The 24,285-nt window shown below is 37.5% G+C and overlaps 1 protein-coding gene and 1 long non-coding RNA gene across 3 annotated transcripts in view; one reads left to right on the top strand and one right to left on the bottom strand.

The window, feature by feature from the left end:
* The window catches only part of EGFL6 (EGF like domain multiple 6), a 38,216-nt gene extending 15,098 nt beyond the window's left edge, over positions 1 to 23,118 (top strand). The window contains exons 7-12 of one of the 2 annotated variants that reach the window (XM_051794972.1): positions 1,483 to 1,605; positions 9,582 to 9,911; positions 16,254 to 16,334; positions 18,386 to 18,472; positions 19,833 to 20,098; positions 21,279 to 23,118. In XM_051794972.1, coding sequence (XP_051650932.1) covers positions 1,483 to 1,605; positions 9,582 to 9,911; positions 16,254 to 16,334; positions 18,386 to 18,472; positions 19,833 to 20,098; positions 21,279 to 21,374 — 983 coding nt within the window. In that variant the 3' untranslated portion in view covers positions 21,375 to 23,118. The remainder of the gene's footprint in view (positions 1 to 1,482; positions 1,606 to 9,581; positions 9,912 to 16,253; positions 16,335 to 18,385; positions 18,473 to 19,832; positions 20,099 to 21,278) is intronic. The other variant, XM_051794971.1, reaches the window with a different exon arrangement.
* Positions 90 to 8,806, bottom strand: LOC127474362 (uncharacterized). Its single transcript, XR_007905825.1, has 3 exons — positions 8,615 to 8,806; positions 7,982 to 8,095; positions 90 to 1,420 (listed from the first exon to the last, which is right to left on the bottom strand). It is a non-coding gene; the product is annotated as an uncharacterized LOC127474362 (long non-coding RNA).
* Positions 23,119 to 24,285: the final 1,167 nt, after the last annotated feature.

Here is a 24,285-nt window from a genome sequence, read left to right as displayed (position 1 = left end):
GAGTTTGTAGTAAGCTAGCAACAGTTGACTGAAATAAATGCCACTTCGGGTACAGGTTTAGTTAAAGAGCCATTTTTTGTTGTCTTGGCTTTCAAACTGTGATGAGCAAATTTTTTTTCTTTTTTTTCTTTTTTTGTGTGTCATTATTGAGGAATGTGAATCAAGTGCCTTCATGACTTTAAAACAAGTTGTTTGGATGGACAGTAGAGACAATGGAAAAAATGTGTGAAAATAGTAGGTTTCAATTACTTTTCAGATCTCTATAGCATGCCAAAGTTTCTCCCTAACACGAATAAATACAGGCAAAAAGTTATCTTGACATGCTCAGGTGTCAAAACAAACGTCAAATCACCTTTACTCCTGTTTCAATCCATTGGTTGAACGATGGAAGAACAGCAAAGTATAAGTTCCTGCAGCAGGTGCCACAGGAGCATTGCTCAAGTTGTTGACAACACAAGGGCCTGGAAGGGTTAGAACTACTACAAGTGCATAAAAAAGAGAATTCATGTGTTTTGTTTATATTTGACGGATATTGACTGAGGGGAGGAAGTGAGATTGTGAGGCAATTTGGAGACCTAAATTTGCATTTCTTGTTGTCTGCAAACCCTGAGAGTCTTAAGCTGGAAAAAATATTTTTTCATACAATATATGTGGATGGGGGAAAAACTGGAGAGGTCTCAGTAGTCAGGACTTTATCTGCAAACCTCAATCTCACTTTCAGAAATACCAGATTTTTGAGTCACTCTTCCTGCTACTTGTCTGTTTGCTGACTTACATTATGAGAGGACCTGTCAGCTGCTAAAAATGATGCAATCTGGATAAAATGCCAGTGGCACAAACATTTGTGCACCAGCTTGACTCCCTCATGTGGGAGAAATCAGAAACATCTTTGTGATGGAGAAAAATAAGGAAAAAGGAGAACAAAATCAAATACTCTTGGTGCTTGTACATTTTGCTGTGAGTTGACCGTAGTACTTTCTACTGAATTTTCCTGATTATACTTTTTTCATACAGCATTATACGTATGCTGGAATATGAGAAGTAGATTAAAGATCTTATAACATCTTGGCATACTCAGGTTTACTTTCCATTGCTTTTCTTCTACAGTGAATGAAAGATTGAGAAAGCTTTGGTGAGCTGTTTTTTAATTGATGTCACACATTCTCTTGGTGCCTTTTGCATTCTGTTAATAGAAGAGTGTGTTCAACCTATAGCTTGAATCCTGTTCTCAGTCAGAAAATCACTACATTCACTTTGTCTTTACTGAGATGCTCTACATTTTCCATGGATGCATATACCAGTAGTTGTGTATGTGGAGCTGACAGTCAGCATTCTCTCCTACTGTGAATTCTTCTGCCCTTGATGGTCGCTGGACTGTCTTGGTCTGACGTTAGTGCTTGCAATACCTGGAAACAGATGGCTGGCACAAACAAGCTGTCGTGAACCTTGGGTTTTCACTAAAGCATCTATATCTCTCCCTAGATGTGAATGAATGTGTGACAAACACACACAGGTGTAACCTCCATGCAGAGTGTCTCAACACTGAGGGGTCCTTCAAGTGCAAATGTAAACAGGGATACCGAGGAACTGGATTTGATTGTGCTGGTGAGTACAATTGAATGTCAGGAATACTGCTGTATTGTTTTTCTCCAACAATTGATCATTCTAAGGCATTTTCTTGGAAATGTCATGCTGAACAGTGCTGCAATACCGACCAAGTAAGACCTCTCAAAAAACCAATATATTAATTGTAGGAGTCATAGCACAGTTAGTACATTTATAAGTTGTTCAAATTAAATTTGCCTATGAGTCTCCAAGTCTCATATATCTCTAGGAATCATAATTAGAACAGAGAAGAGGATTTGTCGTGAAGAAACAGCTTTAAAAACGTGAATTTTCCATAAACTCCCAAGGCTAGCCCTTTGGAGGGCTGTGCAGTTTCTTCCAGAAGAGTTTCAGACTTACTTAGCAAAAAATGAGAAAAGGGAGGAAAGCTGTGACTTCTGTGTTAAACTATTTTCCCTTAAAATTTTGCCTTTGTTTCTCTATTGAATATGGAAGACTTCCTATAAAGATGTCATTGCCCAATTCTAACTGAACATGACCCTCCAAGAAGGAAGAAAGAAGGGCTGTTCTTGTCTTTCTATTTAAAATGAACCTTTTTATTTGTACCTTTATTAAACCCAGCAGAGGTTTCTCCTGCAAAACCATTAGAAATGTTTTCCTAGGGAGGACATCTGAGCCCTGCATAAACTTTTTAAAAGCTTTTTTCTATAGCAGATGAACTCAATATAATATATAAACCTTCCTGGGCTTTTTTCAAGTAATCCTTGATCAGATATGTATTACAGTTATATTTCATGGCTACAGATGTTCTATGAGACCCTCTTTCATCCATGTTCCTACTCCCATTATGATAGTCATTGAAACTTTCAATACACATTGATAAGTTAGTATTTTCACAGAATCACAGAATTTTCTGAGTTGGAAGGGACCCACTAGGATCATCAAAGTCCAGCTCCCAGCCTGGCACAGGACAGCCCCAAGTATCAAACCATTTTGTTAAATTTCTATTTCCAGTAAAAGATGTTGATTTCTAATGAACAAAAATAAACAATCAAAAACCTGACTGGTACCAAAAGGTTTGGTTTGGACATAGATTGCCACAGCAGAGCTGTTTAGGAGGTTCCTCTGCCCAAATTCAATGTTATGAGCCAGTTTCCTTGCTAGACCACATCCCTTGTGATACGTCACTGCATCTTACTGCAATGGAAGGATGCAGTAAGAGGGATTGAGATCTGACTGAACACCACAGCAAGCTGACATGACACATCATGATATGGTTTTGTTAAAACAAAATGTACCACTGATGAAATGTTAAACAAATACATCTCCAAGCAAAATGACCTGTTTTTCTTTTTATTAAGATGCTGACAATTTCCAATCTCTTTTTGGCTAAGTCTATGTTTAAAACATTCTTTGCTCAAGCAGAAACAATTCAACAGGCATGATTGCTTAAATATGAACAATGGAAATATTTTTGCTTGTGGAGAGGCAGTTTTTAATGTCTATCCCTGTAAAAAAAATAAGTCCTGAAGTCAGGTGATTCCTATCTTCTCACTGATGTTTCTTAGTTGTTTGCCTCTCTCTGACTACTTCCTAATGTCATATTTCCAATTACTGAAGTCCATTATTTGCTTAGCAGAGGAAGGAGACATGCATTCATAAACTTAGTAAAATACACTAAATGGAAAAGAGATTTACTATGAGAAAGGATAGAGGAATAACACATAGTAATGAGAGAAATCACAGCAATAGGCAGAAGATCAAAACATGAGTGTCTAGCTAGAAAGATATATGAAACAATTGAGGAGGAGAAAAATACTAGAGTCAGTGGTAGGTAAAACCTGAAAATCAGTGGTGCTAAAGAGAGACTGGTTTCTCTGGTGGTCATTCCCCCACATACACCTTTTATTTAAAGGGAAGAGGAGGAGATTCTTTTAGCCTTGAATGTTTCAATAGTTCATTTTTACTGCAATCCTCAAAAAAGTCTGTCCTGATGAGGACAGGACATGCGTCTTGCTATTGGGGAAAATGTTTTTCAAACAGTAACACAAACACCAATTGGATGTACCAGTGCATCAACCAGTACACTGAAACACTGAGTGTTCTCCATGTCATATGGCAATTGTAGAAAACCTTTGGCTTTACTGAAGCCAAAAGTTTTGTTATTGGATTTAATAGGATGAGGGCATGATCCTGGGACATTAGGGGCTTAAGGATTTTTAAGGGGCTTCACACTTCTTTTGGTGACAGTGGCTACAGCTCCTGTGTCCCAACCCAGCTCTCAACAGATGGGCCTAGGGTTGTGCTGCAGTTAAACAAAAGGCTTCTTAAATATGTCCTCAGTACTCCACATAAGTATCCCCACAGGGCTGCAATCCTGTTTTCATAGGGAAGCATTAATACTTTATAGCAATTGCCTCTAGTATATAATATACTGGCTACCATGGCAGCAGTATTTGCTTTTTATAACAAAGGAAAAATATTTTAATGAAAAGAGCATAGCTAAGTACATTGTTTATAATGAAACGCCTATGGCTACATCTCCTCATGCCACCAAATAACTGAATAAGTGAGATAATATATAATTCACCTTTGCACACAAGGTGGGGTAAATTCTTTCATTCAATTTGCATGTCAATATAATAACTTAGGAGAAAGCTGCTGAAACATCAGACAGCAAATACTACTGCTGGCATGGATATGACTTGTGATTGTTCAGGCATCCTTTTGCCATTTAACGCTCCCAATATGCATGAAACACTAGAGGCTGCTTCTGAACTGTCCCTAGCCCACATTTCATTTGAGAATCCATAGAGATGTAATGTTTTGAATGATCTCTAAAAAGGTCCTAGCCATTTCCACATCTGGCCTCCCTCTTGCTGCAATCTGTTGCTCTTCTCAGGTTCATGTGTTTCCTGATTTCCTATTGTGCATTGAAAAACCACATTTCCCCTGCCACATACTACTACATGTATTTCAGCTTTTATTTAAGAATAGAGTCTCACAAGGTTCCATAAGCAGTTAAGATTCCTGCGGAAAAAATGAACCTATTTTTGATTCACTTTTATGGTACAACAAAATAACAGGAAAAAGGATTACTAACTTTGTCTACAACCTTCAGGTATCACTCTAAGGAGCTCAACAATGACACTCTTGTTATTGCTGGGCTGGAGGCAGGGGTTACTACTCTTCATTATGTTTTGCTGGATATCTAAATGTCAATACAATTTCATGCCAGCTCTCTCTGTGCCTCTTGTATTACTCACTCATTTTTTGCTGATAGGGTAACTCTCAAACCCTATATATGATTTTGCTTTCTTATTAACTTGCCAGTCCTGAGAAACATTGAGTTTGACACAATAAAGTTTCAAAGCTTAAGAAGTAATTGTGGTCATATCACTGGTGATATTCTTACAGTTCAATTCAGTATGAAGTCAAATACTGCTGCTATCCTTTAATGAATAACACTTAGGCTTTTGTCATCACACATTTCCTACTGGAAGCATTACCAGCTGGTGTAATCAAGTATTAAGCACAGTCCAGTGTGATGAACTTGCCCTAATTTCTCAAAGTATCCCTCCCTAAAAAAAGACATGAAACAGGGTAGGGATATGTAGATGATGTTCCATGGTGCTTAAAAGAGAATAATAGTCCACAATCTGTGTTTTAACCTATTTATGAAAGCTTTCAGACTCTCTTAAGACTGTCTAAAAGAGGTTGAGAACTTTTAGAAAGATTTCTGAAACTATGTCATGCTGATCTAATCTTTACTCACATCTGTAGGCTCTGCCTAAATATGGTAAAGGGTTGTCTGTATCCCTCACCACCTCTCCAAAGCCACAACGGGAGCTACAAAAGGATTTGTAAGATAATCTCCTAGGCTTGTCTCTCACCAGATTCTGAAATATATTGCTGGGTGTGAAAGTGGAAGCAGTGGGGATCCTGCTGGAGTGCAGAGGAAGCTGTCTCCTTCTGCATCCTCTGTACACTCAGAGCCCTGGCCAGCACTGGCTGTGGTCACAGGGTGTGCGGAAGGAAAATGGATCACTGTCTGTCCCTCTCCTTTATCATCCCCTGAGTACTTCCCTCTATACAACGCAGCACGGAGTCAAGGGGTCGGCATCTGCTCTCTGTTTTTTTCAACTCAACTTTCGCAACTTGGTCATTAGACATCCTACACCAATCCATTTCTATGGTTTTATAATGTTGTACAGCAACCAATGACAGAAAAGATTTACTTTTATCCCTCAGCCACCACTTGCCTCTGTTTTTCTACCTCTTGCTTTAATTCTAATTCAAAAAAAGAAAATGCCTTTGAAAATTGAGATGTTTTCATATTAGGTCAATAAACACAAACAGTAGGAGCAGGAGGCATTTATCTGCATGCTTTCTGATGGAAGGTACACAAGGAAGAGCTGAGATGAAATGCACTACATTTATTTTCACTTTCCAAAATTCTCTATGCAGTCACATGTACAAATATTTGTGACCAGCACCTCTGCATTTATCTCCATGTCCTGGGACAAAGGGCTCTGAAGAATCACTGCCTCAGGTGTAGCACCCCCGATTGCCAGGGAAGATGAGCTGCTCATTCAGGCAAGTCCACAGGCAGTGGATTTAAAAGAGCAGACTGACTTTAAGGTGGGGTATCCTTACACTGGATTATTCCTCCTGCAATGTATGTGTAGACATAAAATACCTTAAAACCACATCTCCAGCTACTCTAAAGCTGACTGCAGATAAGAAGGGGAGTAGTGCCATACCCTAAAATGTGCTTCTTGTCTCGTCCCTTTTGTCCCCATGAGCAGATTTTCATAGTGCGGCAGCAAACTGGAGTCTGCAAGCACATGGGAATTTAGACATTTTCATCTCCCTCTTTTTGTCACTCCCATCATTTGATTTTCTGCACGCACATACAGGGAGATTGGTTTTCTGACACCACAGAGGTTATTATGTTGAGCTGTAAGAATTTATTATTTCACAAGGAAGACTTCAAAGCAGAAACTAAATGCAGATGTTCAGGTCTGCTGAGCAGTCAGCCCTGCCTTGAAAATCCCCATAGCCTTTATTAACAGCATGCAGTTTCTTGTTACTGATTGTCAAGAGGAAATTTGTTTGGAATTAAGCTTTCCTGTTAATTTTTATTGCTACATTCTGAGTTTAGACCCAGAAAACCTTACATCCTTCATGACATCATCCTCTAGAGGACACTTAGTGCAGCACTAGTAAAGAGTTTACTTGCAAGTATGTGACAAGCAAGGCTACAAGCTTTACCCAAAGGAAAAGAAAAAAAAATCTTTAGTTTTTAGTTTTATTGGCATCCATTTACTCCAACTGCAACTTCCAAAAATCCCTGAATGCTCCAATGAGCACACCAAGAGAGTCTGAATTCTGTTCCTGACATACTAGATAGCATGTAGTTGCACTTCCCATAAATAAAACGTGACAAATTCACAATGATAGGATTCCATTTTCCAGGAGTGAACATAATTTCAGGGAACTTTCCCCTTTTCCTACTAGTCCACAGTTATGTTTTATTAGCTGGTGTTTTTTCTTCTGCTATGTCTCTTCTATGAAAAGAAACACACAGAAAAAAAGTACTACTCAAGGTTACAAGTCCTGTACATCTGTCCCAAAATACTACTATGAAGTTTTCACTATTACACACTAAGGAGCAAAATAGGAACATATTCTTGTTCTGTTAATAAAATCACTAGACAGCAAAAGCAGAGGGAAATAAAAACAGCTGACTTCCCCCACCATTTTCAATCCAAAAAGACTGTAGGTACTGCAACATCAATGCTGATCAAGAATTAAAGACAGAAAGCAGTATATAAGGCCCACTGGTAGAAATAGTCTCTCTTTATGGAAGAGCTTTTGTACAGCACCAAGGAACTGCTCAACTCTCATTGTGTCCTAGGTACTTCACATAAAGGACTCAAACTACAGAAGGCTGTCAGTAGCTTATGACACGTTAATTCTTTCCTACTCACCAGTTCTTCCTCACCCACTCAAATTCAGGCTATGCTAGAGGACTGAGTTGGTCATGTCATAGCAGTTGTTTCATTCTGAGTTGTTTCAAAAGCCTCATTGTCTTGAGCCCCAAAGTCCATTGCCTTGGACTTTAAACCCCAAGGATATGTTCCTCCTTAGTAGCTCTGGTACTATGACAGAATAAGGATTTGATTAGGTCTAATGGAAACCTTATAATGGGATGTGATCATCTTACAAACTAGAACTCCTCAGATTAATGTCTTCTCTTAAACTTGCATACATGTCACACAAAGCCTTCCAGGTCTTGTTTTGGCACAGTGGTGTTCTCAACTGATGCTGAGCAGTAACTGATGTTGCTGATAAAAGGTAACACCTGCAGTATTGCCATAAATTCTCATTTGAATTTGTACTGTACACATACCTTGAACAAACTGATCCAAAGTAGTCCTCGCTTTAACCCTCAGTTGTGATTTGGCCATCAGCACAAAGAGCCATCAGTCTTTGTCAGATGAGAGAAGAGTACATCTGGAAGGGACTAAAAAAGATCAGTTAGCCTGTTCTTTTGCTCTGAGGTAGATCATATCCAACATATTAATGACAGGTGGTAGCCTAACAATTTTTTAACTTCTAGTGATACAGTTCAAATAACCTAAGTGGCTTGCTCCTGTGTTTCACTATCCTATAGCAAGTTTTTCATAATACGTAACTAAAATATCTTGTTTCATGTAAACTGATAATTTTTCTATCTTAAGAGAACATGGAGAACAGCTGCCCAACATACAGTCTCAAAGGAACCCTTTGTTCTGCTACTAGGTCCCACCACTGGTGGAAAATCAATCCTGCCTCCCCACATGCCTAGAAATTCAACTTCAAATGCATTCCTATGAAAAACCTCCCACATTCAAGCATCCAAACATAGTTTAATGATTGTAGAGAGAAAAAATTTGAATTCTAAAAGAAATAAATGGCTTGTGTCCTGAAACTCAATACATTGACAAGGAAAGCCTGATTAGAAAATCAGAGTTGCCATGTAAATGTAAAAATGTCCTCTTACCAATTAATGTTTTGAAGTTTGTGCCTGAATATAGACTATACTGACTTCATTATACTTCATAATAGGTAAAACTCCAAATTCAAAATTTTCTTTTGTTTTGCAGATTTGAAGAATCTTGATTGACTTTTATCCTACTCTTTAGTTTTCACCTCTGGCAGCCCTTGTGTTTTTAAGCAGGATCCAAAGCTGCAAGATACTACAAGAATGGTTATTCAAAAAGATAGTTAGTATTACACAAAATGATAATACCAGGATAATTAAAAGGATAATACCAGATTATCAAAAGGATAACCTAGAGAATTTCATGGCCAAGAGGAATCATAAAATAGTAAAAATCTGAGGAAATTTTACATTTATGTTCTACTCCATCTTGGAATTGCAAGACCATAATAATTTGGCATTCCTGGATGCCTCTCTGAATTTTGGAGTTTACCCCTTACATCTAAATAGCCCTTAGAGCTAAATGAAATATGACGGAGCAGCTTGATGCATGTCTTCTCAAAATATGCTCCATTTCAGTGGCTTTCAGCCCGTTATGGAAGGAAAAGTAGGCCAGAAAAGTTCACAAAAGATAGCTAAGAAAATTGTTCATTACTAGTAGGCTGACAGTTGTGCAGGGAATCTCAGCTGCACATACAATTTTTAGTAGTTCACAAGTTGAAGCAGGATTTATTTTTCTTTTTTTTTACCTAAGCTTCACTGTAAAAATAATTAATGTAAGGGGCAGCATGGCCTTTGTTACACAGGAGTCCAAAGCACTCATGACAGAGGATCACTTTGGTTTTTTTCACTGTAACTCAGACAGAGAGCTGAACACGAGCATGTGTGTTTGGTTCTGTGCAGAGCTGAACTTATAGTAGAGAATTTAGCTGTATGTCTCTAGACATTGTAAAGGACACCATGGTCCCATTTAAAAATGCTGGATGGTTCCTTAGATGGATATTTACTATTTTCTTCTTGGTTCTAGTTATCCCTGAAAAGTCAGTGAAGGAAATTGCAAGAATCCCTGGAACAGCTAAGGACACAATTAAGAAACTTCTTGCACATAAAAATAGTGTGAAAAAGCATGAAAAAATCAAGAATGCCATCCCAGAAGCAGCTGTGACACCGCCTTCTAAGACCCACTTGCAGTTATTGGACTATGAAGGTGGTACTGATCTTGGTGGGAGCTACAGTGAGGAAGAGAAAGAAATTGAAGCTACTACAGAAGATGAAGCAGAAGAGTCTGATGAAGAGGAGAAGGCAGATTTTGAGAATCAAATCGATGATGAGCAAAGCCTGAGAGGAGATGTCTTTTGTAAGTTTCTTTGTTTTTAAAAGAATCTGGCTTCAATATAAAAATATATAAACACTAACAAAACCATCACAAAACATCATAGACACTTTAGCAGAATTTACTTGTAGAAAATGAACCATAGAATCATAGGATGGTCCAGTTACAATCCCCCTGCCACAGGCAGGGCCACCTGTTAGACCATGTTGTTCAAAGCCCCATCCAACCTGGCCTTGAACACTTCCAGGAATGGCCCATCCAGAACTTCTCTAGGCAACCTTTTCTAGTGTCTCACCACCCTCACAGTTAAGAATTTCTTCCTAATATCTACTCTAAACTTACCCTCTTTCAGTTTAAAGCCATGCTAGAGAGATTTCATTTTGCCAGGGGATACTGGCAGAAAGTCAGTGTGCTCTGTGACATAGAGATAGCAAGTATGTCCAAGATGTAGTTTCATTAAGTATGTGAACTCTGTATTATTTATGACTTTCTTGTTTGATGCCAGCTGTGATTCTAGGACTTCAGGCATTGTGGCATTTGCATTTTCATTTTAAGATAGGTAGCTTGTTAACTGTGTTTCCTTTCCTTTTAAATTTCCATGTGCTATTATTGATCCTTGTTATTAATAAAAATTCAGTCATGATTTAGGCACTTAATTGCTTGAACATTTGGCTTCAAAACCACTTTAATTTTTAATGATATTGAATGATCCTTTGGACTACATCGTTAGCTCAAATTTACAGCTCGTAAATTTGTACATCATGTTTTTTCCCTTCTTTGCTGGTGTCTATTCAGCAGATTCCTTTACTACCACATTAAGTTCCTCCATATAATCCCCTCAAGTATTCACATAGCATCTGCCTCTTGTATTATTAATATAGGTATTCTTTGTCTTCCAGGAGGAATAGTTAATTAGGAAAAATAGATAGGTCGCACTTTTCAGAGATCTTAATTTTTATTTTTAAATTGACCTATTATTTTATCATAGTAGTTTTACTACATATTAAGTGTATAGGGAGTCACAGAAAAATACTGTAGGGAAATAAAGAAATTATTTTACAGAGATGGAAATTATTAAAATAGGCCAGCTATCAAAATACTGAACCTTCATCAAAATTGCTACTCACTACTTAAAAAACCAAACTACAATAGTTAAAGACATCACAGTGAAGCCCCCAACATTTAAGAAATATCAAAATTAAGGACATCTATGAAAATTTTTTCCTTATCTTTTTATCTTATGATACAGTCTGTAATGACTTCAAATGACTATATTCCATGGGATCTTTACCTTGTTCAGTGTGGAGGAATGATCTGTCTTGTTGTGAAAGGTGCAGTTTAATAAATAGGAATATTTATTTATCAATAGACTAATAATTTATCCATATTATTTTTATTATTAATTCTTATTATTAAATAGTTACATAAATATGTCCTATTGATTGCAAAATTTGCTTATATATAGAAGATTAGAGTAAACCAAAGTATTGGAAAGCTCCTTACTCTGTGAGAAATGTCCTTTCTGCACATGGAAGAAGACACAGAGAGTTGGACCAAAGTACTTGGTTGTACAAGCAATGATTGTAGAGATGCTACACTCAAGCTACACTTAATTAATCAATTAAGCACAACCTTAATTCTGACAGCTTCTAACATTTCAGTGCTTTTCAGGTACCATTGGTAATCTAGAATGGTATTGCCAACTGCAACTAAATTCTATATTCTCTACTTTATCAGTTTATGAAACTCATATCGTGTAACTCCCGTAGTATCATGTAACCAGACATGTTATTACAGAGACATTTACTTTGGTAGCATCAAGAGGTTTTGGGTTGTGGTTTATTTGGCAATACTAAAAGTGCACTGTTTCCCTTATGATTTTGGGGTTCTTAATTTTGAACAAAAACTCTCTCTTAGTTAATCATGATGTCTGTTCTTAATCTTATTCTTTTCTGATAATTACACCACTCTGTGAGCTACAATGCTCAGACCACAGCTCAGTCCAGAGCTATAGATGTTGGACACCTGGCAAATGTAATTATTTCAGAGCAGGACGTGGTAGCACAGATATGGTATATTCTTTTGAGTCTGACATAGTGATACACTATATATATAGGAAGTGAGTCTTAAATTTAGTACTTCTTACAGTCTACTTGTTTTTTTTACAGTGCTCACTCTGGTTTTCGGTTTTGTTTTTGTTTGTTTGTTTGTGGGGTTTTTTTGTTTGTTTTCATTTTTTTCTTTAGGGGGGTTGGTTTTTTCTTTGTTTTGTTTTGGTTTTGTTTTGTTTGTTTGTTTTTAATGAGCTTTGAACATTAGAAAACAGTGTTAGAAACACAGGAAGTAGCATTTTTGTGAGAGTTCCTACATGCTGCAGTTTCAGGCACTTTAGATCATATGTGTTAGAATTACCAAGATTAGTTACTTTTCCCAAATTCAGTGTGTTATTTTTACATTAGACTAACTAGACTACCTAGGCAAAACCAGACATCAGCATTTTCCAGGGGAAAGAAAAATCAAACAGTAGTAACAAGAAATAAAAATATACCACATTGCCCACAGCTAGCACACTTAAATACATGGGTGCTTATATTCTGCTATATATCTGCTCTTCCAGTATAGCTGCCTCAGCAAGAGTTCAATGTGATGCCACAGATGCTTTATAAAAAAATACAGTCACAATAATGGGGTAAAAAAAAAGGGATCAAAGCTTTAAGGATAGCACATGCATTACTGCAGACAAATAGAAAATTACTTCCAGGCTATAAACAAAGCCATATTTTTTCAGATTAAAATACCATTTCCAAATGCACTATAAGTAACTTTATATACAGCACTTGGCAAAGCAGAGAGGTGAAACCAAGTCCACAGAAAGGAAAATCTATCAGTGTTTTCAGAAAGCTCCTTTAGCATCAGTCACTTCCCAGATGCTTAACAGTGCTTTTGTACTGTTTTCTCAGGGGTGTCCATAAAACAGTGCTCCACAGACCTGTTCTACTGAGCTTCTGCTCGTTGTGGTATGGGGTTCAATTTTGGTTTGGGGTTTTTTGTTTTTTTTTTTTCTTTACTTTGAACCTTTAAATGTTGTAGTTTACTCCAAGCACTGCTTTTCCAGATGTGCTCCTGAAACTTCCTATTGCTCTTGTGATCTCATTGGCCCTTATTTGACTTACAAACTGACTTGAGGTTCTATCTATGTGGCACTTTTCAGACAGCCCTGAGCACACAAAAGCAAGCCAGATGCAACCCAACTCCAAAGAACTTTTGTGCTCCAAGTTGGCACAACTGGTAGATGAGTACTAACAATTCTGTTTGACAGGGAGAGTGAACTGGTATCTGCCTGCATTTCTAGGAGGGCACTGCTGTGCACTGTATAAAAGGATGTGCTTGAATCTGTCTCTTTTTCTATATCTTCTAGTGGCAGTCTCTTTCTTTACTTCACTATATTAAGGTCCTCAGACGGGAGGTGGCCTTCAAACCTTATTTATTTCAGTATGTGCAGTGCTCCCTGTAAGTCTGGTGTTTTTAAAATGGAATTCTAATTTCATGTATAAATTTGTTTCTAAATCCCCTTTGTGGCACTCTCTTCAGTCATGTTTACACTAGAATAATGTCTCAATGCTTCTTTTCAGCCCTACTCTCTCATTTTCTTAGGTTATTTGCTAAGAAGTGTTTCCATGATTGCAAACAGTTTCAGTAGTTCCAGAGTTTTTTATGCAAGTCTCACCATTTTTTAGGGAAGTACCTTCAGCCAGGTAGACCTGGCTGGGGCTTTCTATGGAGCAGAAAGTCTCCTTCCCTGCTGCACTTCCTGATGTATAATACACTTGACAAACTCCACCTGACATGGCTCGAAGAGATTCTCCCTCCTAAGAACAAGGGCAATACTCAGATATATGTTGCAGGTAGCAACACTGAATTTCCTGCAGATGCAAGAACCTGTGTCAGCAATGAGGTGGCTGTTTTCAGGACCAGAAAATCTCCGATTTATTTATGCTCAGCTTGTCACAGACATTCACAGACCCAATTCCTGTAGAATTTCATGGTAGTGTGTTACATGGGTATTGCCACTAATTCCTGCTCTGAAGATCAACCCATCTTACCTGGTAAGAGTATCATGATGACATCAATGGTTAAGAATGTGTGCACCAACATACGAAGGGGTTTATATGTAGAGATTTCACAGCAGCTAATGCTGCAGGTAAGTAGATGGGAGGGCATCAGCAGTACAGAAAGGACAGACTCTGCTGTGCCTAAAGTGGGACTATGCGCACTTTCATTGGTGAGAGTATGTTCTTAGGGAACATGGGATGAAGCCTGCCCTTCTACAAGACCACTTGACAGCAGAAGAGCTAAAAAGAGTAATCCTGACTCCTGCCTACTACTTACGAGGGAGTAAACTTTGTATCCTGGCTATGTGTGATGATGGTTTGATGTAAAATGTAGGCACTTTCCAAGCAGTAAGGTTTCTTGGAAGCCTTTCTCTTAGCTGAAACTTACAGTTTCTCACAATAAGCAGCTGATATCTTTCAGTAAGTGGAAAACTTGACTGTCATGCCTGACTGAAAACAAAAATAGATTTGGATACAAAACTGGACTCTTTTTCTGTGCATGACAGTTCTTCGCTTGATAGCACATAGCTACACCTGGATGTATATCCCTCAAGTGAATTCAAGTGTAATTCAATAACTTCACATATAAATCATACTGGCAGCTGTTGTCTTCTGTTAAATCACTTTTTCCAGAACTGATCCTATTTTAATAGCTCTCTTCATTTTGGCAAGGATTTTCACAGCCTGAGTCTCTTTCAATAAGTATGTGGCCAAGTTTATGGCATGACAGTAAACTTAACACCTAATCTCCATGTGCCTATTCCTAAATGTGTATATGTAGACATATATTAATTGGAAAATGCTATATTAATCCTTGCCTTGAGTAAGAATATTATCCAAGTGATTTAAGTAATGGTCTGGGTGAGGGGAAGGCTGCAAGGACAACAAGAGAGGACACGCTCCTGGCAATTCATCAGAAAGCTCATAAGATTGCATGAGTCTCCTTTCTCAGCTCAATTCAGCACCTCTGGAAATACCTCCAGGGCTTCTTTGTTAGAGTGTGATTTCACTGGTGTACACAAAGCAATTTTTGACAGTTTTGAAGGAGAAGAAAGATTAAATAGATGGTATAGCCTTTATGGTGCTAGGAGGCTCTGGATTGCATTGGGTTCCAAGTATATTCTCAAAATTGAGTATGTGTTTACAACTGTATGTTGGAGTATTTAGATGGAAAGCACTAGTTCAGCTGAACTCATGGGAAAACAACTCCCCTCTGAACAAATGTGCATGCATGTGAAAGTAATGACTTTTAAAATACTTGGCATTTGCATATATGATACAATGCTGAGTAGGGAAAAGTAATTTCCATAGCTCCTATCATCTGGCACTGTTGAAGCAGTTTGAGCTTTTCTTAGCACAGAGGCCCACAGGGTGTGGGTGAAAAGTGAACTTCAGTCTTTTGGACTTTCCACTAACACCTTCTGTAGGCAGTAATCCAGAGGATCTTCCCTCATTCCTCCTCTGAAATGACACATTTAACCTCCTCCTTTTTTCAGAGGTGTGCATGAATATATCATAGGTATCATCTGCTTATGTGTCTGCAAAGGACAGAATCCTCTACCAGTGAAAGCAGATCTTCCTTTTCTCTCATGTGTGATTATTTACTTACATAGGATATGCATAAAGAAGTTGAGACTGTCATTATTTTTAGTGAGTGCACTTCTCTATTAATCACTTAAAATAGTACAAGAGAAGCTTAATCACAGAACTTTAAAATACTTAGTGTTTCAGAGTATTATTCAGCATAAACAAGAGTATGTAAGCTTCTATAACTTTGTACCTCACCAGACAGGAGAGGTTTTCCCTTGGTCTCTGATGCTGTTGCTGAAAAATAATGCTTCTTGAGCAAGTACCTCCTTCAGGCCAGTGTCTTGGAGAATGCACCAAACATTCATTGGCTGTACTGACTCTTCCAGTTTGGCACAAGACACATCTACCAATTTTTACAAAATAACTTGCTCAGGGCTTTCCATGGGGTCTGGTTATCAAAACATCAGTCTGTGCTTATCAGCTGTAGCAGGGAGGGTGAGGAAGAGGAAGGGCAGTCACCACAGCCTTCCTTCCCAACAGCTGATCAGGTATTTAATTTTTAAAATTCAGAGTTAGTATCTAACTGGGGTTAGGGAGTTTGGTAGTGGAGTGGAAAATACATACATTGACTTATTTAAATAAATGATGGCATCTGGTATAAAGAAATAAAGTTCCATTTTCTGTTCCTATGATGACTCAGTACTTGACAAGTTGTTTTCCCTAGTTCCAAAGGTGAAAGAAGCAGCTGCGTTTGGCCCTCACCTGGCACAGAGGAAAGTTCCAGTGTCAAGACCAGAGCAAGAAGGTAGATTATTTTTTTCTACAGTATTTAGTTTCTTGCATATTGTATGTTTTCATGACAACCTATACCAGCCAAGTCAGAATGAGTTTAAAAGCCTTTAACACAAACCAAGGATTTGGTGAACATGTTAGAGACAGTATCTGGCCAAACCCTTCTGCCAGTTCCCATGTGAAAGCTGGTTTTGTGTCCTTTTCCAAACAGAACTGTTTATAAGCCAAGTACAGAAAGTTCCCCCACACTGGAACTTGACTTGTAATTGAATTTCATTTGAATAATTTCATAGTCATAAAAAAATAAAGTAATTTCAATTGTGTAAAAAATGAGAATATGTTCCACAGCACACAATAATATGCCAATGTCTGTCTGCCATATCTTGGTTTTGCTTCTGGTCCTCTGTCAGAAGTCAGTAGGAGTTTCCCCTGCACAAGACTGAATAAATATTTACCCTGAATCTTACACAGCCTGGCTATGAATTTGTGATAGTTCCCTATTCATCAGTAAGTCTCATGGATATCACAGTAAGATATGTTCTTTTTCACATCAAAAAATCATTACAAAATCAGTCAGGGGAGCATAGAAGGTCCAAGACCTTTCAATTTATATACACAATTTAAGCTTCTGCTGTGCCTTAGGAAATGGCTTCATGCACTTTGAAGCAGAAAACTTCACTGCCTGTTGAGAGCCATAACAGACACTGCAGTGTAGCTCTGGTCAAAGCAGAGCATAAAGGAATAAAGAATTTCTTCACCAAAAGGGTTGTCAGGCTGCCCAGGGAGCTGGTGGAGTCACCCTCCCTGGAAGTGTTCAAGAAATGACTCCATGTGGCATTTGGTGGTCTAGTTGATATGATGGTGTTCATTTGAAGGTTGGACTTGATGATCTTGGAGGTCTTTTCCAACCTTAATGATTGTATGATCAAAGGGCACTCTCCCTCTCTTTCCTGGTGGGAAACCATTTCCCCTGTGATGGACAGAATCATGAAGCTGACAATAAGGACCTGCTTTTGAGAACCATGGAAAAAAACCAGAATCCATAAGGAGGGACTGAGGGATCTTATTGAGCTGATGCATTTACAGGGCAGTAGCAAACTCCTGGGAAGGTACCAGTGAGTGGGCAGGGGGTGAAGTGCTGGGATTGGCTGTAGCCGAGGTTATTTTTAGGGCAAGGAGGGTTTCACCCAAAAACAATCCACAAATACTTCCAAATCTTAAACAAACCAAATAGACAGATGTTCTGGCTGACTTTTTTTCCTATTTAGAAATACTCAGAAATAGTCAATTTATACAGCAGAGCTCTCTAAATGCCATGTACTGAATGTCTTTGTCTCATGATAAAATACATTAATAGAACAAGAAAGATGCATCTTTCTGAGGAGACTCAGATGGCTGACATATTACTCTTAATCTGATCTGTCATGCTTGCATTGCAGTGTTTCTTTGTGTATGTAATGCTTTTCATCTGCACAGTCACGAAGGCTGTGGTGTGCTATGGGTGACAATCTTTTTCAGTTCATCCTTCAGAACCCTCTAAGGATAAATTGATTGGGGCTATTCCCAGCTCCATGTAGTAGGAGTATCAAGTGCTGACATAAGGAATTCTGCTCATGGGAGGCCAGCTTCTCTCAATGGATAGAACCAGAGCTGATCTCAGCTGATTACAACTACATTAGTGTAACAAACGGAGAGGAGAGCTCTAAAGTTGCCAGATCCCAAATCATTTTTGACACTGGAGTTCAAAACTAACACCTCCAACTATACTTGGGGATCAGCAGACACTCAGTATACAGCAGTCATAGCATATAAACTCATGTGCAGATGGGAGATTGGCAATAAAAAGACACAACAGACTTTCCTGTGAGCTAAAGAAAGGATTACTACATGAATTCTAATGTTTTGCTTTTTTGCAATTTAATCTAGGTCAAGACTATGTGAACTCAGATTATAGATAATTTTAGAATTACCTGTACATTAATAGTGGTGTGAATAATGAGCAAATTATTTTAACAGTACCCATGATATAGTATTTCTCTTACCTCTTTGACAATTTTTTTTCAGTTGATTGCAGCTTTAGTCGAGGAGTCTGTGACTGGAAGCAAGACCCTGATGATGACTTTGATTGGAATCCTGCTGATCGTGATAGAGGTATTTAAATATCTGTCCTCTACCTAAGCTTTGATGTGATGGCTCACCCCTTCAAAAATGCAGGAGGGAGGGGAATCAGAATCAAAAATTAGCTTTTCAATCAGTGAGTTATTTTTATAAAAGATGAAAGGAGGCAGAGGATACTGGGAGTGGATATTGTTTCTTTGAAACATGCAGTGGCAGCTGGTAGTCAGCAACATATCTCAATACAAATTGATCAAAATATAAGAAAAATTATTAGAACATAAGTGTTCAGAATTGCAAGGTACAAGGTAATGGAAACCTTATCAGCTACATGTTGTGTCTCTCCAAGATTGGTAAGTCATTTAATCACACATCCGTAATTTAGATGGATGTGGCAATGTAGTCACTCAAGTGGCTTAGATCACTGGGATAACTGCTCAGAAGTCTTAAACTCTGCAAGACAAACTAGTGACAGCATTCCTCAGAATGAGCCAAGGGCAAGATGCTATTCAAGAACAACCAATACCTGACTAGGTACCAAGAGGAGGCCTGCTTGAACTGAGAAAGAGCTCCACGGGTGCAATGTGTGACTGCTCCGTGGGTGTACATAAAAAGGTGTGGCTGGAGGAATTTGTTCAAAAGGATGTCTCTTCCCCTGTGACCCAGGAAATGTCGCAGAAGTTGCTGCAGTGGAGACCAGCAGATCCTACAGATCATGCAGGGCACTTGCTCCAGTTTCTACATGTACATTCTCTCCCTCTTCCCTCACAGTCCTTCCATCCCAGTCTTTCTTCACTAATCCTTTCTATCCTGCTCCACATAATTCCCAAAATCCCTTCTCTGTACTGTCACTTCCAGGAAGACCTTATCCTGGCCTTACTCTGTCTCCCTGAACTAACATCTGCTGATTATGACTTTATTTATGGGCTCAGATGTCTTATTCCTTTGTCACGTCGTGTGTGTGTCTGTCACTTCATTGGTCCTACAGGACTTGGGGAATAAGCTATCAGTTCACAAAGGACAGTGGAGAGAGTATTGAGCTAGCTCAAGTACTGAAATTATCTGACCACAGAGGCATAGCAGTATGTTTCAGGCTGTTGCATTTGAAAAACAGATGGTTTTGCCTTAGAAAGATAGTGTGAGGAAGAATGACTGTAATTACCAGTGAAATATGAACTCATCTCCTCTGTAAACTGATCTGACTTCCAACTGTACAAGCTTGTTCCTTGCAAAGTACACTCCCTGCTGCTTTTCTCCAGTCTGAGTTTAAATTATTCAAGCAAACTAGCTTCCCCTTATCTTCTTAGTGGAGATGTATTCAATTTGCTCATAAATAACACAAACCCAATAAAGAAGCTTTTTTTTCTTTCTCTTTTTTTTTTTTTTTTGTTACAAGGTGATGGGTACTACATGGCAGTTCCAGCTTTTGTGGGGCACAAGAAGGATATGGGGCGTCTAAAACTTCTTCTCACTGACCTGAAACCAAAGAGTAGCTACTGCTTGATTTTCAGTTATCGGCTTGCTGGTGAGAAAGTGGGGAAACTTCGAGTGTTCCTGGCAAACAAAAAAACTGCTCCTGTCTGGGAGCAGAACACAGGAAAAGATGAAAGGTGGAGAACTGGAAAAATAGAGATATTTCAGGGAGCTGAGACAACTAACAGTGTAAGTATAACAGAATTTATAAGCCAATTGCCATAATCGACACAACAGTTTAATTTCTTAATCCTCAAGTGTTCCACCAACTGTTTTACAGGCATCAGCAATTGAAAGGTTTATCTGAAATGGAAAACAGGAGCCCGCATTTTAGGAGGCACAGAAGTTATCACCTGGTTGTAATTTCAGAACTGAATTACACAGTTGATTAGAACACTGATGCCAGTAATTCTGTCATTTTGTAAAAAAACTGCATCACACCATAAACTAACACAAGTTAGCAAAATCTCTTCTTAAAATCTCGTGCACCAGAAGCATACACACATGCCTGGAAAAATGAAAATTTCTCTTTCATAGAAGAGGATGCTCTCAAACCACACTAAGCTAAACCATTAGAGCAAAAGGAGACATCATGTATAATCAAGGGTGGGCAATCACCTCAGAAGGAGGACATACCAACCAACAGGGAATACTGTGCACTGGTGTATGCCTGAAAACTGTCTCCCTCAGGACTTCAGAAAGTTTCTCCTTGAAATTCTGGGGTCTGCTTTCCATTTATGTGACTGAATGTTTTTAGTGCTGTGCAAAGGCTTCTACTGTATAATTGATTACTGTGGGTATAAAGGAAATGCGAGCCCTTTCAAGGTCCTTTGCACAGCTGGAATGGTGTAGAAAAGCCCTCACATAAATCAGAAACAGACTATAAAGTAAAGCCCCAGACATTCTATTCATAAAAATGAACCTCCTCTCTCTATTTTGTATACATACTACACTGAATACACATGAGAGTAAATATATATAGTATATACACAAAAAGCCAGAGGATCCAAATAGATTGAAAATGAACAGTTGCAATGTCTTCAATAAATGAAGTGCATTAACATCACATACTGTGATAAAACTACATTATTATAAGAGGATTTCACTCAATTTGCATTTTTGTTGTACAATGAAAATAAATAATCTTATTAAAGTAATCCATTTGGTATTGTAAATCTGCACAGAGGATTTTAAATATAGTTCCAATAATACATGGAAGCTCTAAAAACAGCAAGGATTTAAGTCATTAAGTCCTGTATTGTGAAAAATATTCCTCAGATACAGACTCATAATTAATTAACATTAAGAGTTGCTAAATGTTTGGATAATCTATATTTTTCCTGCTAATACATGTCTTTTTTTGTGACAGGTCACTTTTGAATCAGAACGTGGGAAGGGAAAAACTGGAGAAATTGGAGTGGACAATGTTATACTAATTTCTGGTCTATGCCCAGAAGATACCTGACAATGGACATTTGAGTATACCGGATTTAATCTTATTTTTCATATTTGCCTTTTCAGTAGTGTATTTTTGTATCCTTTTCTTTATAAAAAAAACCAAAACAAAACTATAAAACTGTGCCTTGAACTTAATGCAACAATGCAAATGGAAAAATGCAAGGTGCAGAGTACACTTTTTTATGAGTCATTCTAATTCTAATACATGCTTTGAGTGTAACACTACTGTATTTTATAATTCAAGGTCAGGGTTTCCAAAGTATTATTTGTCTAATTTTTTTATAAATTCTACATGCTTTTATTTCTTAAAGTTCTTCTCTATTCTTGTCTTCTATTTCACAAGAACATAAAACAGTATTTAAGAGGATGTTGCTACTTCTGGTGACATAATTTTAACTTCTTACTTAGTGCGTATGTTGTACCAAAAATCAGGGTTCATCACCCGGTGTGCAGTAAGCCAATCACACACAGAGCTGATGTATTTGTTTATTTTATATTTGTGCAAATGGGTGCTAGGTGGCAAAGCCACAAAGTTAGCACACCAAGGAGAAAAGATGACCACTATTTATATACTGTTAATCTTGATATATTCCACTTATCTAATATATATTCAGTGTTTACTAGTCTACTATTGCTGAGCTGGCTTCTTATCTTGGGTGACCTGATGGTCTTCAGTGTTTACTATTCTATTATTACTGAGCTGTGCTGAGCTGGCTTTGTTAGTTTCTTCTTATCTTGGACTTCCTGCAGTAGCACACCCTTCCTCCCAAATTTTGTTACCCCTCTGGGTCTGTGGTCTTTGAAGCATGTCAAGCCCTAAACTTTAATAAGGCAATTCTATTGACAAATAATTTGTCATAGACATCAGGTAAATATTCCACCTACTGAACAAGCAGGAAGAAAGTGAGGAGCTTTATTTCCTTCTTTATGGAGCTAAGCAAGTTTTAAGTGGATCCACGCCTTTGAGGAATATTTTCATTACCAATAAAGCATTTAAAATACTTTGTTTGTCATCGCTGTCTTTGAGTCACACAAATCATTGTTTAGAAATTACCCCTTTATAGTTTTATAAGCATTTAATGTTCATCATTAACAGATGATGTAACCAACTGGTACAGAAAAGAAGAGCAAAAACAATGACCATTTTTAACATTTAAGAAACTTCACATTAGGTACTGACCTTCAGGAACAAAAGATCTGGACTGCAGCCTACTTTACGCCACAGAGGTGAGAACAAGTAAGAAAATTATTTGCACAGATCAGTACAAACTGCAATAGCTGCCACAATTCTTTCTGTAGTAGATGCAGAAATTGTTTCTCGTTTGCAAAGGACTGTCATATACAAGATCGTTTGCATCATACCAGATAATAAAAATAATAATCTAGCATAATAAGATCTGAGTAGCAAAAGTGAAACCTTTTTTTGTTGTGAATAAATTCAAAGACAGCTTCTGCAGAAGCACCCAAATAAATCCATTCTGTATAGACATTCACATAAACCATATCAGCGCATCACCAAATTAACTGCTATTGTTTGCAAGATTCATTCCAAAGATGGAACTGCTCAGGGCAAAAGCTACATGTTTCTCCTTCAGATGAAAACAGTTAAAAGGCATATTAAGCCTACAGCCATTAATGCCTCAAAATGTTCCTGACAGTTTTCCATTACTGTGAAATGTGAAATCCATTATCTGCTTGATTATTTTAGACAGCAAGGAAACTGCATTGGTAGTATTTGAGAATGTTACATGTGTGCTACAATCAAGTGGCTTGAACTTTGATAACATAATTTGTAACTTTTAGGTCTGATAAGTCTACTTATTCACTTTGGAAACAGTACTCTGCCTACAAGTTAATGGGAAAAAAAGAGCTTCTAGCTAATTACCTATATCTATACTACATCCTTCAAAAGCTACTCAACAGATGTGATCACTTAATCTTGAATGTTGTAACAAAAGGTTTGAATCAACGCTTTTTCAAATGAAAAAAGAACTAATGGAGACATTTTGTCAACAATGAATACATGGAAATGCAGAGGCATGTTCTTTTAACCTGCAATTGAAAGAAACTTAAAAACATTTTCCAGCTATTAGATGTTATTTTTATGTATTTAAAAAAGAGTTTATATTTACTTCATAATTGCTATATTGTTAATTATAGAATCATACACCTGCATGTACTGGAGATGTTGAAATTCATAACAATATATTAATGAAAAGCTAAATAACAAGAAAGTGTGAATAATAATTTATTTGGTCATATGGGTAACTGTTACATTAAAGCTCATCACAGCAAAAGATTTTTAATAGAAACAAATTTCTAATTTTGATAGTTATTAACCTCTCAAATACCTGACCTTAAAATTTGATTTCAACAAAGTTGGACATACAGTCTCTCTGACCCTCCCCAGTTCTTCAGGAAGAGCACATAAGAGAACTGTAGAGAGAACACTGATGATAAATTTTTATTTGGGAAATATTTAGCTGGGGAATATTCAGCCTACAGGGATTCAGTGATTTTTAATTTTTTTTTCTTTTAGGAAGTAGTCCAATAATCAATCTGAAAATCTCTCAATTTCTCCACATTTCTGTAATGCATTATACCAATTTCTATTTCAAATAGAGAAAAAACTTCTCTTCAGACATAATTGAGAAATCATTTTAAAAGTGATCTTTCTAGATTCTCAGACTAAAGCTAACTTAAATCCCACATTTGGAGTGTTTTATTAATTCATTTCAAATGAAAGGGAAATATTTCAAAGCTAAATATTATGTAGAATAATACAATATATTACAAAAAATGTGTATTTGATGCTGATAGAATATTTCCCTAGACTTGCTTCAAAACAGCATTTAATCCTTCTTTCTTCATATACTTCTTTTTGCTTCCATGAAAAGATGGTGCTTCTCCAACAAGTT

The sequence above is a fragment of the Manacus candei genome, unplaced genomic scaffold, assembly GCF_025592945.1.
Source record: "Manacus candei isolate 608988 ecotype Guabito, Panama unplaced genomic scaffold, ASM2559294v1 h1tg000041l, whole genome shotgun sequence".
Classification (NCBI taxonomy): Eukaryota; Metazoa; Chordata; class Aves; order Passeriformes; family Pipridae; genus Manacus; species Manacus candei.
Note: the sequence above shows the minus strand (reverse complement) of the source record. Positions and strands in the feature narration are given on the sequence as shown.